This window comes from Hyaena hyaena, unplaced genomic scaffold (genome assembly GCF_003009895.1).
Source record: "Hyaena hyaena isolate Hyena2069 unplaced genomic scaffold, ASM300989v1 scaffold_203, whole genome shotgun sequence".
Lineage (NCBI taxonomy): Eukaryota > Metazoa > Chordata > Mammalia > Carnivora > Hyaenidae > Hyaena > Hyaena hyaena.
In genome coordinates, this window is record NW_024080835.1 from 1766484 (window position 1) to 1781612 (window position 15129).

The 15129-nt window shown below is 35.3% G+C and overlaps 1 protein-coding gene across 4 annotated transcripts in view; it reads left to right on the top strand.

Moving 5' to 3' along the window:
* The window catches only part of IFT80 (intraflagellar transport 80), a 128935-nt gene that overhangs the window by 39816 nt on the left and 73990 nt on the right, over window positions 1-15129 (top strand). For 3 of the 4 annotated variants that reach the window (XM_039241957.1, XM_039241959.1, XM_039241960.1), the window contains 2 exons: window positions 2094-2183; window positions 2917-3054. In XM_039241957.1, the coding sequence (XP_039097888.1) occupies window positions 2094-2183; window positions 2917-3054 (228 nt within the window). The remainder of the gene's footprint in view (window positions 1-2093; window positions 2184-2916; window positions 3055-15129) is intronic. The other variant, XM_039241958.1, reaches the window with a different exon arrangement.

The following is a 15129-nucleotide window of genomic DNA, read 5'->3' on the forward strand; positions in this document are numbered from 1 at the left end:
TACCTGTAATTAGGCTTGTATAAATGAAACTCAGGAAGATACTATATGTTACCATTGGTAAGTTAAATTATAGTTTAGTGGTTTAATAGAACTTTTGGGCCAGCATGTAGTTAAGGGAAAGAAAAGTATCCATTGTCAAAATTCAGCTAGAGTAGAAGAGGAGTTGAAGCATAATTAGTGACTTGATGCAAATTTTCTTTTTTTTTCTTTTTGGTAAACTAAAGCTGTAGCAGTTTTCCTTGGACATAAACTCATATTCAAATTTGGATTGTCTACAAAAAGAAATGCTTAATTCTTGCTTATGGAATATGGTTCAAAAGTAAATACCTAATTTTCCTTAAAAGCTCTAGGGACTCTTCTAGAGACCCAGAAGTTGGTTGTATAGTGAGGAGACTTTTTTTTTAATCTATTCATTCAGTGAAAAAGGTAGTGCACACATAACTATATACCAAGTACCATGCCATGTATGACATAATGCAGAGTGAAAAAGAACATAGTTCCTGCCCTCAAAGAGCTTACTTGTTGTTCAGAGGAATTTCACAAATTGCCCAATTCATGGAGATATAATTGAAAACTGTCTATGCCTTATGTATAGTATATAAATATATATAATATATAAACTGATAATCCTAAATCATAGTATAAGGAAAGTTTAAATCGTATTTTGTTCCTGACTTTTGAATATACAAAAATTTATTTTTGCGGCTTTGAAGGAGACTCTTGAGAATCTCTGTGTGTGTATCTATTATACCCATATCTGTGTCTATGTATTGTTATTTTTGTCCTTGTAGTTTATTTCAGGACATTGTATTAATTTGGCAGTAAGTTGTGTTAATTATTGCTTTTTGAAATATATTATCAAAACATTTGTTTTTGAGAGTACACATTTTATACATCTTGAATAAAGCAAGCTATGAATTAGTGCTTCTTTTTAGAGTTTATTTGACCCTAATTTAATTGTACTCTGTGTACATTAAGAACAATAGGTTGGGAAGAGTCAGTGGAGCCCTTAACATTGGTTGGTTACTCTTTGATGTGAAGTTAATTGGCTCAGACATTAAAATGTACCTTATGTTCTTCAAGGAAAATTAATTCTTTTTCAGTTATATTATTTTGCCTAAACATGGTAAAAGATAGCTTTTTAATTACATGTGGTAATAGCTAAATGGACACATGAATTGTATTTCAAAAGCACAAAAGCATCCATGCTTATTTTCTTTTGTTTTTATGTTTTATTTATTTCTGAGAAAGAGACGGTGTGAGCAGGGGAGGGTCAGAGAGAGGGAGACTCAGAATCCGAAGCAGGCTCCAGTGTGCTGGCTGTCAGCACAGAGCCCGACGCGGGGCTCGAACCCACGAACCGCGAGATCATGACCTGAGCCGAAGTCGGACGCTTAACCGACTGAGCCACCCAGGCGCCCCCATGCTTACTTTCTAGATTGCCAATTTCTAGGTGACATATATATATGTCATATGTATATATATGTAGACATTCTATACATATGTGTTTAAAATATGTACATATCTGTGGAAGATATCCTTTTGTTATGTGGTAAATGCAGTAGAAGTTTCATATAGGGTTCAGTGACTAGAGACATGCAGGTAAAGAGAATGAAGCTTAGGGAAATATGCAGAAAAGAATGAACATAGTACTAAAGAAGATGATCATGTAGTAAAAGTTAAAAAAAAAGAAGAGAATTAGTAAGTAAGAATTAAGGCATTATCTTTAATTGGATCGACTATGTAAAAGAGAGCAAAATTTGGATTCATGGAATTGTTATCACATATGTCAAGCTTGAAATAGTTCAACAGCAAGAGATTTTTCATCTGAAGTCCAGACAACTGAAGAGATTTATAAGGATGTAAGCTGTATAGTAGATGTCATAATGCTGAGTGTTTTCTTTGCTTTAAATTAGAAATGAAACAAGAAAATGAGATTATACATAACAGCTGTGAAAGAAAGATAGAATCTCCAAGGACAGGATAAGAGAATTATTAGGCAAAATGTCTTTTATTACTACAAACAAATAAACAAACAAAAAACTTTTCAGTGCTCTTATAGTTATAATTAATATCTTATTTTTTTCTCATAGTGGAAAGCTCATGATGGCATTATTTTAAAAGTAGATTGGAACTCTGTCAATGATCTAATTTTATCTGCTGGTGAGGATTGTAAATATAAGGTATGTAATGTTTGAGTCTCACCTGGTTGAAAGAATTGAAGTTAGGTGAAAAGTATTCAGCATATACGAATATTCTTTTAGTCCTTCACTTTAGCTACATCTTTTAACTATAATAATTCAACAAATTGTTATTTTATAATTTTCAGTGGTATTTTAAAGTGTTGACTTTCTCATTGGTCTATCTCACTGACCTATAGAATTTGATTTAATGAGTAGCAACGTAAATACAACTTCTAGCTTTGCTGACTATTTAAATCAACTCAGTTGAAGTTTTAAAAATCATTCTTACTGGTTTATTAAACATTATTCAGCTTTAGACCAAAATCATTTATAATAAAGAATAAGATTTAATGTAACTGGAATTAGAGGAAATTTAATTGAAATACTTATAGGGAAATTGATAGTGTACTTACTGAGCAAAAAACATTTGAGCAAAAAACTGAACATGTCAAAACTTTATAATTAAATTTAAAAGGACTCAGAGTGTGTAGGTTATATGAATAATCAAAGATTTAGTGAAATTGGAAAATTATGTTATCGTAAAATATTTTTTGCAATATATAGGTTTTAAAGAATATAGCTTTCTCCCCTCGTGTGATAGTAAAGGCATTTAATTACTGTTAGTATAAAGTGATGATTTATAAGTCTTTAACTGATACCTTACTCTAGGACAGACTTGTTTGTAATAATGTGGTGACTGGTCTAAAAGATTTTTTTTAATTGGCTTTTTTAGGTATGGGATAGTTATGGCCGCCCTCTGTATAATTCACAGCCTCATGAGCATCCTATTACCTCAGTTGCCTGGGCTCCAGATGGGGAATTATTTGCTGTTGGATCGTTTCATACTTTACGCTTGTGTGATAAAACTGGGGTAAGTTATAATGGTGAACAATCACAGCTGTGCTATCATAAATGTGGTAATGCACAGCACATCTGGTTCTCAATCTTTAAAAAATATTTTCAGTAAATGCATTTGACTGCATCTTTCTGAATATACTGGTTCAGTCAATTCCAGATTTATGGGACCATACAAACTCTTTAAGTTCAGTTTGAAGAATGGGTATGTTCTTTGCTATTTTTCCTTCTGGAAATACTTACTTTAAGCATGGTTATGAAAGATGGTGAAGTAGTTAAAGTATTAAAATTTCTACCCAATGAATAGGGAGAGTTCAATTTTAAACTTTCAACAGTTAATACGTTTCGTCTAGAAATTTTAGTTGCATATGTTTTGTATGGAATTGATAGTAAATTTTAAAAATGATCATCTTAAAGCCAGAGAAATTGGGTTTTTGTCAAGAATTCATGTTTGAATACATGGGGGACTTTTTCCTCATGAGAGAGTGCTCTTCATACAAATTCTATTTAGAAATTAGGCAGACAGCATTGCTCAACAGCATTTACCCACTGTAGTTGAATATGAGTTATTTCATCAAAGTGTTCCAGAAGCAGCTAGTTTTGAGTGGGGTTATTCTATACTATTCCTAACTAAGAGAAAATCACATAATTGTTCTGTGGCTTATTTTCGTTGAATGCAAAATAAATCAGTTAACCTAGAATTATTAAAGCTTTATAAATGATCTATTAAGTTTTCTGGTTACTTGTTTTGTGTCACATAAAATATGAAGTCTTCTGCCTAGCTTTAGAAACTCTCTGAACCTTGCTGCCATAAAATCCATTTAGTCCTTTTTCCCAACAACTCCCTAATTTGTATCTGCGCTCAAATCAATCTCATGAATCTCCTCTGCCCATCACTAACATCCTTACTTATGTTTTCCTTTCATGGAATGCTCTCACCTCTGTCTTATATTTACTGAATTGTACTCATTAAAATATTTTTTTTAATGTTTGTTTATTTTTGAGAGAGAGAGAGTGCAAGTAGGGGAAGGGCAGAGAGAGAGGGAGACACAGAATCCACAGCAGGCTCCAGGATATAAGCACAGGGACCAACATGGGGCTTGAACCCATGAACCATGAGATCATGACCTGAGCTGAGGTCGGAGGCTTAACCGACTCAGACTCCCAGGCACCCCCTACCCATTCTTTAAGGCCCATCTTGTGTTTGACTTCCTTTCCCCCAATATCTTCCATAGGTATTTATTTTTCTAACTTCCTCTCACCTAAGGTCTCTCTTTTTTTAGCTATAACATCAAGATGTTATATCAGATCATCTCATTTTTAGCCGATTTTTCAGCAATGATTCTAAGTCTATAGAATATGTACTCATTTTCATAATGTATTATGCTTTTTATATTTTCCATTTTCATTTTATGTATATTATTGTTGACTCCTTAGAGAGTTTATAAGATCCCACAGCTCAATGGTTCTGTTATTTGTATAACACAGTAGATACTCAATAATTCACCAATAAGTTGATTTAAGCATGATAATTTAAATTGCCATTTTGATGAAAATATTTAAAAATTTTAAAATGTGGGGTGTTGAATTGATTTGAATAATTGAGTTTAAAGACTTACTTCATTAAATTCCAAACCTATTATTATAATCTTAACTATTCTGGAAAATTAAACTTTCTAAAAGGATTTTTATTTTACATTATTTGACTGAATAGACTGAATATAATGTAATATTTTTTAAAGGATTTGAGTAGCATTTTAAATATTTTTTCTTTTATTCAATAGATGTTACTTGTATACTGCCCATTGTATACTGCTCATTGGAGAGTATTTTAGAAACTGGGGATAGAGAGATGTAAAGATTTTCACTCAAGTTATGACAGTCTAATAGAGAATCAGGTATAAGACTCATAGTACGGTATGGTAAATGCTATACAAGAGGTTTATTTTTTGCAAGCCCTGTGCAGGTGTGACAGAGCTTAATTTTTGAATATTGATTGGAGAGTTGATACTTGAAGAATTAGTAGTTCTTCAAGGAGACAAGTTGGGAAAAGAGAGTTGCAGGCAGAAGGAACCTTTTGTATATCCTAATATGGTGCCTTTTGTACAATCTCAATAAGATTTTGCTTGGGATAATACCAGGAGATAAGATACTCTTCGACCAGATCTGTGTTTGCCATGTACCATGTAAAAGAGTCTAGCTTTTTTTTTTTTTTAATGTTTATTTATTTTTGAGACAGAGAGATAGAGACAGCGTGAGCTAAGGGAGGGTCAGAGAGAGAGGGAGACACAGAATCGGAAGTAGGCTCCAGGCTTTGAGATAGCTGTCAGCACCAAGCCTGATGCGGGGCTCGAACCCATGACCCGTGAGATCATGACCTGAGCCGAAGTCTAACGCTTAGCTGACTGAGCCACCCAGGTGCCCCAAAAGAGTCTAGCTTTTAAAAATCAAATTATTTTATGGGGAGCACTCTTAAGAGTTGCTGTAGGGTGGGTGGAAAAGAGGTGAGGGTGTTGAGTTTCTAGTCATCTTCTCCAGCTAAAACCAGAAAAGTGCTACATTAATCAGTTTTGCTATTTGAACATCAAAATAAGATGTACTTTCAACAGCTAAAACAGTGAAATTGGAAAACTGGTGTTTGTGTTAGTAAAGAGCCATAGGTGGTGGGTAGTAACAACATAGTATTCAAATACTGGAAAGATTGCTTTGGTATCAAAGGAACAGGGGCACAGGAGAGGAAACAGAACATGTGAGGGCAAGGAATTATAGTCTGTTAGAAAAATTAAAAGTAGTTTGCTCTTTATCCTCATGCAGTAGTGGGCCACTGTTCCACTTTAAGTAATGACCTTATCAGATTTGGCATTTTTAGGGAAGTGTACTCTGAGGTCAGCAGGGACGAATTAGAGGGATAGTAGACTGTAGGCAAGATGGCTAATTAAAGGTTTTTGCAGTAGGATAAAAAAGTGATGTTGTCCTGAATGATAAGGAATAGGGAAGAAGTGGACAGATTCAGGAGATGAACTCTTGCTATAAAAAGTGGGAAGAGTCTGGAGCACCTGGGTGGCTCATTTGGTTAAGCATCCAACTTCAGTTTAGGTCATAATCTCCTGGTTCATGATTTCGAGCCACATGTTGGGCTCTGTGCTGATAGCTCAGAGCCTGGAACTTGCTTCAGATTCTGTGTGTCCCTCTCTCTCTGCCCCACTCATGCTTGTGCTCTCTCTCTCTCTCTCTCTCTCAAAAATAAAGAAACATTAAAAAACCATAAATAATAGAAGAGTCAAGAATAATTACTTGGATTTCGATTTGAGTAACTTATTGTCTGGGTGCTGGCCTGAGGATAACACCTTCTTATGGTGTGGTATGATTTGTACTGGCTTTGTGTGATATACTTTTATTAATATCCCTGTGCAATCATTACAGTTATAAAACAAGTTACTTAAATTTTATTATTCATAAGTATCACCTGGGGCATTGCTAAAATGCAGATTCTTGGGCCCCATTTGTAATGTGATGAATCACATCTTTAAAAAAATGACGAGTGGATATTGCCTCTGTGGAGTAAACTGTGGAGTTTACTCTCTTGTTGCTAAGACAGATATTAAATGATTGATTATGCAATCAGTTATTTAATTATAGTCTCCTAGAAAATGGGAACTAATCATTTGGAGGGTTAAGGCAGGTTAGTGTAATGAAAGGTAAGAAGGTCAATACCTTTTGAAATTCCTCATCTTTTCTACTTACCAAGTGAGTGGTATCAACTTAGGGCCAAAAATTTAAGTCAGCTGGTGTTGGATGCTTTTCTCACAAATTTGTTTATCTCTTGAAAAAAACCTGCCAAGGCTTCTTTTGAGAAATAACTACAAAGGTGCCTGTGTGGCTCAGTGGGTTAAAGCATCTAGCTTTTGATTTTGGCGTGGGTCATGATCTCACCATTCATGGGTTCGAGCCGCTCATTGGGCTCTGCACTGACAGCGTGCAGCCTGCTTGAGATTCTCTGTTTCCTTTCTCTCTCTTCCCCTCCCCTGCTTGTGCCTGCTTGCTCTCTCTCTCTCTCTCCCTCCCTCTCCCTCCCTCTCCCTCTCCCTCCCTCTCCCTCTCCCTCTCTCCCTCCTTCCCTCTCTCTCTCTTTCAAAATAAATAAACATAAAAAAAGAATTACATGTTCTCTTCAACCTGGAAATGTCACTCTTATCTCCTTATTTCTTTTTTGTTTCTCTCATAATCTGCAACTTAAAGTTTAAATAGTAGTAATCATTTATCTAGAGCCAGATTTTGTGGAAGAATTTTAATATTAGATATAAGAATCTGGTCCTTAGGAATAATCTGTACCCCCACATTTGCTACACATTTATCAGATTTCTATTTTGAGAGCTCTTCACAAATTTTTAGTTGAATGCAGTATTTCGTAACATTTTATTAAAAATTCTAACCTAGGATTCCTTAACAAAAATTAGATAGTAATTTTACCTAATAAGCTTCAGAGAGGGATGTCTGGGTGGCTCAGTCGGTTAAGCATTTAACTCTTAATTTTGGCTCCGGGCATGATCTCAGGTTCATGGTACTGATCTCTGTCAGGCTTGTCAGACTCCGTGCGGAGCCTGGAGCCTGCTTGGGATTCTCTCTCTCTCTCTCTCTCTCTCTCTCTCTCTCTCTCAATCTCTCTCTGCGTCTCCCTCACTCATTTCCTCTTTCTCTCTCAAAATAAATAAATAAACATTAAAAAAAATAAGCTTCAGGTGTGTGTAGGTGGCTCGGTCATTTGAGTTTCGGATTTCAGCTTTAGGTAATGATCTCACAGTTTGTAGGTTTGAGCCCTGCATCAGGCTCTCTGCTGTCAGCACAGAACCCACTTCAGATCCTCTGTTCCCCCCCTCCCTGCCCCTCCTTCACTTCCACACTTTCTCTCAAAAGTAAATAAAAACATTAAAAAAAAAAGCTTCAGAGAATAAAGGTGATATTAACTTTCAGGTTATCTGTGAAATATTAGGCCTAGAAAGATGTGATTTTTGTAAACATTACCTTTTAATGTTTTTGAAGAAATATTTCTAGTGGAGAGGAAAAAGCTCAAATGCTTGAAGGCTGTTAATGACAGATTAGAAATATATTCTTATATTCCTAATATAAGAATATATTTCTTACAAGTATGTAACTAGATCGATGACAGGAATATTGGAAAAAGCATATCTTTTTAAAATTGAAGTATAGTTGACCCATGTTTCGTTAGTTCAAGCACACAGCTTAGTGCTTTGACCAGTCTTTGTGTACTGCTGTGCTTACCACAGCTGTAGCTACTGTCATCGTACAATGCTGCTACAGTACCATTAACTGTATTCCCTATGCTGAAAAAGCAGAAATTGTTATATTTTTGTGAATACGTATATTAATCTAACTCAGTTGTACAATAAACTTAATATTCCCATTAAATTTCATCATAAAATTAGAATTTTTATTTTTAAAAGACCCTCACTAAGCTGATAGTAAACTCTGGTTTCTATTTACATCTGTTTAATCAGGCAGTTACCTATATCGATTCAGAACTCATGTCCTGGCTCACTTTTGTGGACTGTGGTTCAAATATCAGTTTCATTTTTAAAGCCATTGCAGCTGTATTCTGGTCTGCCCTGTTCTTAAGCCAAAGTGGTATTTCTTCCACACTGCAGTACAATTGTCATAATTGTTACTGTGTTGATTCTAGTGGGTTGCTTGACGGTGTTGCAAAGGCTTCCTACACAGACTTAAAGAATACCTTCCTCTTGTTACTTCCTTTCCATAATCCTACCCTAATTTGTTGAGAGGAGCTGGGTGCTGCCCCTTTGCTATCATTCATGTGAACCGAGGATAAGAGACAGGGCCTTACTTGTCAGTCTTCACAGTGCTCATCGGGGAGGGCCACTGCTTCACAGTTGCAGGGCTGGAATGGTCTGACCGAGATCTACCTCATAGGCTTGGCAGCACCATGTGGGGAGGAAGAGGGATGTCACTTCTGCTCTTTGGGTGCAGAGTGGGAATGTTCCATAAGGTTCCATCCCACTATCTCTATAGCATGCACTGTAGGGAGAGTGCCATGGTCTCTTTCATGGTGTGTGCCCGAGTAGGGTAGTTATGTCAAAAGGATTTCATTCTGCAGGGCCCCCTTCTGCCTGGTCCTTTGCCTAGAGAGAGTGGACATTACTTGGTGCTTATTTTGTCTCATATACTACTTGGAATTAATATTATACCGTTTTGTGGAAAATATAAGAATTTGTATCCATATGGCTCCGTTTAACTACTTCTCGTTTATGCTATAGTTGTATTACATCACGCAGCATGTTATAGTTTTTACTTTGAAAGTCATATTCATTTTAAAGAAATTAGGAGAATAAAGGTATTCTTATATTCACCTACATGTTCAACATTTCTAGTGTTCTTCATTTCTTCCTGAAGATCCTAGTTTTCATCTAATTTAATTTTCCTTCAGCCTAAAAATCTTCCTTCAGGCATATCTCTTAGCATACATTTGCTGGTTAAGAATTTTCTTACTTTTATTTTGTCCAAAAATGTCTGTTTCTACTTCATCCTTGTAGGACATGTTCACTGGATTTAGAATTCTGAGTTGACAGAGCTTTATTTGTTGTTTTGTTTTTTTCCTTTGAGCACTTTAAAAATATTGTCCCATTTTCTTTTGGTTTTTGTTGTTTTTGCTGAGAAATGAATGACTATTTGTATCATCACTCTCCTGAATATAAAGTGATATTTAGCTCTGGGTGCTTTGCATATTTTCTCTTTATCTTTGGTTTCCAGCAGTTTGATAGTATATAGTTTTCTTTGTTTTTGTCTTATTTGGGGTTCTCTGTACTTCTTGAATATATAATTTTATGATTTCACCTAACTTGCAGAAATTGTGGGCTTTTTCTTTTCAGAGTTTTTTCTGTCCCATTCTTTCTTCCCTCCCCTGCTGGAAGTCCAGTTATGAATGTTAGACCTTTGATAAGGTTCCACAGGTCAAAGAGGCTCTATTCATATTTTTTCAATTTTTCCCCCTCAGATTTCTTTCTTTCTTTCTTTCTTTTTTAATTTGAATCCAACTTAGTTAACATATAGTGTAATAATGATTTCAGGAATAGAATTTAGTGATTCATCACTTATAACACCAGCGCTCATTCTAACAAGTGACCTCCTTAATGCCCCTTGCCATTTAGCACATCCCCTCACTTAACACAACCCAGTAACCCTAAGTTTCTTCTCTGATTTTGTCTCTTATGGTTTGTCAGCCTGTTTTTATGTTATTTCTGCTTCCCTGCCCTTATGTTCATTTGTGTTGTTTCTTAAATTTTACATATGAGTGAAATCATATGATATTTGTTTTTCTCTGACTTATTTTGCTTAGAATAATACACTGCAGTTCTACCTATATTGTTGTAAATGGCAAGATTTCATTCTTTTTGATGACCAAGTAATATTCCATGACACATATATACCACATATTCTTTATCCTTTCATCTGCCGATGGACATTTGGGCTCTTTCCATACTTTGGCTATTGTAGTGCTGCTATAAAATAGTGCTGCTATAAAAATTGGGGTGCATGTGCCCCTTTGAAACAGCATTCCTGTATCCTTTGGATAAGTACCTAGTAGTGCAATTGCTGGGTCATAAGGTAGTTCTATTTTTAATTTTTTGAGGAACCTCCATACTGTTTTCCAGAGTGGCTGCACCAGTTTGTATTCCCACCAGCAATGCAAAAGAGTTCTTCTTTCTCTGCATCCTCACCAGCATCTATTGTAACCTGAGTTGTTAATTTTAGCCATTCTGACTGGTGTGAGATGGTATCCCATTGTGGTTTTGATTTGCATTTTTCTGATAATGAATGATGTTGATTTTTTCATGTGTCTGTTAGTTATCTGGGTGTCTTCTTTGGAAAAGTGTCTATTCATGTCTTTTGCCCATTTCTTCACTGGATTTGTCTTTTGGGTGTTGAGTTTGATAAGTTTATAGATTTTGGATACTAACCCTTTCTCTGATATGTCATTTGCAAATATCTTCTCCTATTACATCCATTGCTTAGTTTTTCTGATTGTTTCCTTCACTGTGCAGAAAGAAGCTTTTTATCTTGGTAAGGTCCCAGTAGTTCATTTTTGCTTTTGTTTCCTTTGCTTCCAGAAATATGTCAAGTAAGAAGCTGTGGCAGATGACATCAAAGAGGTTGTTGTCTGTTTTCTCCTGTCGATTTTGATGACTTCCTATCATACATTTAGGTTTTTCATCCATTTTGAGTTTATTTTTGTGTATGGTGTCAGAAAGTGGTCCAGTTTCATTCCTCTGCATGTTGCTGTCCAGTTTTCTCAACACCACTTGCTAAAGAGACTGTCTTTATTCCACTGGATATTCTTTCCTATTTTGTCAAAGATTAGCTGGCCATGCATTTGTGGATCCTTTTCTGGGTTCTCTATTCTGTTCCATTGGTCTGTCTGTTCTTGTGCCAGTACCTTACTGTCTTGATGATTCCAGCTTTGTAATACAACTTAAAGTTTGGAATTGTGATGCCTCCAGTTTGGGTTTTCTTTTTCAGGATTGCTTTGGTTATTTTGGGTCTTTTCTGGTTCTGTACAAATTTTAGGATTGTTTGTTCTAGCTCTGTGAAGAATGCTGGTGTTATTTTGATAGGGATTGCATTGAATATGTAGATTGCTTTTGGTAGTATTGATATTTTAACAATATTTGTTCTTCCAATCCATGAGCATGGAATGTTTTTCCATTTCTTTGTGTCTTCTTCAGTTTCTTTCATGAGGTTTCTTTCTTGAGGACTTTTATCAAGAAAGGATGCTGTATTTTGTCTAATGCTTTCTCTGCATCTATTGAGAGGATCATGTGATTCTTATCCTTTCACTGATTAATGTGATGTGTCACATTGATTGATTGGCAGATAATGAACCAGCCCTGCATCCCAAGAATAAATCCCACTTGATTGTGGTGAATAATTCTTTTAATGTATTGTTGGATCTGGTTGGCTAGTATCTTGTTTAGAATTTTTTGCATCCATGTTCATCAGGGTAATTGGCCTGTAGTTCTCCTTTTTAGTGGATTCTTTGTCTTGGTTTTGGAATCAAGGTAATGCTGCCCTTGTAGGATGAGTTTGGAAGTTTTCCTTCGATTTCTATTTTTTGGAACAGCTTCAAAAGAATAGGTGTTAACTCTTCTTTAAATGTTTGGTAGAGTCCCCTGGAAAGCCATCTGGCCCTAGCCTCTTGTTTTTTGGGAGATTTTTGAATACTGATTCAATTTCCTTATTGGTTATGGGTCTGTTCAAATTTTCTATTTCCTCCTATTTCAGTTTTGGTAGTTTCTAAGAATTTGTCCATTTCTTCCAGATTGCCTAATTTGTTGACATATTGCTCATAATATTCTCTTATTATTGTTTGTGTCTCTGCAGTGTTTGTTGTGATCTTTCCTCTTTCATTTGTGATTTTATTAATTTGGGTCCTTTCCTTTTTCTTTTTGATCAATACGGCCAGGGGTTTATCAATTTTGTTAATTCTTTCAAGAGCCAGCTTCTGCTTTTATTGATCTGTTTTACTTGTTTTTAAATTTCAATATCATTGATTTCTGCTCTAATCTTTATTATTTCCTTTCTTCTGCTGGTTTTGGGCTTTACTTGCTGTTCTTTTTCCAGCTCTTTTAGGTGTTGTAAGGTTAGGTTGTGTATTTAAGATGTTTCTTCCTTCTTTCGGAAGGCCTGGATTGCTCTTATGGCTGCCTTTGCTGCATCCCAGAGGTTTTAGGCTGTCCTGTTTTCATTTTCATTGGGTTCCATATACTTTTTAATTTCCTCTTTAACTTTTTGGTTAACCCATTCATTCTTTAGTAGGATGTTCTTTAATCTTCAAGTATTTGTTATCTTTCGAAATTTTTTCTTCTGTTCTGGTTGATTTCGAGTTTCCTAGTGCTGTAGTTTAAAAATATGGAAGGTATGATCTCGATCTTTTTGTACTTGTTCAGAGCTGATTTTTGACCCAATATGTGATCTATTTTGGAGAATGTTCCATGTGCTTTCAAGAAGAATGCATATTCTGCTTTAGGAAGAAATGTTCTGAAGAAATCTGTTAAGTCCCTCTGGTCCAGTGTGTCATTCAGAGCCAGTGTGCTTTCTTGTTGATTTTCTGTTTAGATGATCTGTCCATTGCTGTAAGTGGGGTGTTGAAGTACCCTACTATTATCAGTGAGTTTCTTTATGTTTGTGAGTAATTGATTTATATATGCGGGTGTTCACATTGGGGGCATAAATATTTATAATTGTTTGACCTTCTTGGTGGATAGACCCCTTAATTATGATACAAAGTCCTTCATCATCTCTTGTTACAGTCTTTATTTTAAAATCTAGTTTGTCTGGTATAAGTATGGCTACTCCAACTTTCTTCTGATGGCCATTAACATGATAGATGATTCTCCATCCCCTATGTTTTAATCTGTAGGTGTCTGTAGGTCAAAAATGAGTCTCTTATAAACAGCATGTAGATGGGTCTTGTTTTCTTATCCATTCTGATACCCTGTGTCCTTTGATTAGAGCATTTAGTCCATTGACATTTAGAATGAATACTGAAAGATATGAAATTAGTGCCATTGTGTTGCCTGTGGAGTTGGAGTTCCTGGTGACATTCTATGGTCATTTCTAGGCTTTGTTGGTTTGGTCTTTTTCGTTTCGTTTTCTCTTTTTTCCACTCTAAGAGTCCCCCTTAAAATTTCTTGCAGGGCTGGCTTAGTGGTCACAAACTCCTTTAGTTTTTGTTTGTCTGGGAAACTTTTTATTTCTCCTTCTATTTTGAATGACAGACTTGCTGAATAAAAAATTCTTGGCTCCATATTTTTCTGACTCAGCATGTTGAATATATCCTGCCACTCCTTTCTGGCCTGCCAAGTTTCTGTGGACAGGTCTGCTACAAACTTGATCTGTCTTTCCTTTATCGGTTAGGAACTTTGCCTTGCTGCTTTCATAATTCTTTTGTTGTCTTTGTATCTTGTGAATTTGACTATGTTATGCTTTGGTGGTGGTCGGTTTCTGTTGAATCTAATGGAAGTTCCCTGTCTTTCTTGGATTTTGATGTCTGTGTCTTTTCCCAGTTTTGGAAAGTTTTCTGCCTTAGTTTGCTCACATAAATCTTCTGCACCTTTTTCTCTCTATCCTCTGTGACCCCTATGATTTAGAAGTTACTCCTTTTCAATAAGGCACTGAGTTCTCTAAGTCTTGTTTTGTGATCTTTTGCCTTTGTTTCCCTACTTTTTTCTGTTTCATTATTCTCTATAATTTTATCTTCTATGTTGCTGATTCACTGCTCTGCTTCATCCATCTTTGCCATCAGGGCATCCATTCAAAATTGCATCTTGGTTATAGCATTTTTAATTTTGTTCTGACTAGATTTTTATTTATTTTATCTCTGCAGAAAGGGAGTCTGTGCTTTTTTTCAGCTCCAGCTAGTATTCTTATTATCGTAGTTCTAAATTGTAGTGCAGACTCCTTGCTTATATCTGTGTTGACTAAGCTATCTTTTCTTTCTGTTCTTTCTTTTGGGATGAATTTCTTCATTTTGTCATTTTGGAGGAAGAAAAAAATTAATAAAATAAAAATTATTTAAATTAAAAACAATGCAAAAAATCAAATAAAGGAAGCTAGATCCTAGGTGTGTTTTGATCTGGTTGTTGAAAGAAGCTTGATAGAATACAGAAAAAAGGGAAATAAAAAAGAAAAAAGGTAAAAAAACATTTAAAGTAAAATAAAGAAAATTAAAGATATAATTAAAAAATAAAAGATAAAGTAAAAGAAATAAAAATAAAATTTTCTTTTTCTATATCCAATAAAGAAGAAAAGAAGGATAAAAGACAATTTAAGCAAAAACAGAAGCAAAGAAAATGAACAAATAAATGAACCAGCAAACAGAATAAAACCTGAATGAAGTTACATGCAGTTTCTGCTGGAAATGAAACTATGAAGACCTCTTTAGTCCATGCTTGTGCTGATCGTCTAGGGGATGTGCTTGGAGGGTACAGTGGCTGGGGCTTGGTGTAACATTTCTGTTCTCCACTAAGTGGCACTGCTTAACTTACTAGTTGGATCAGTG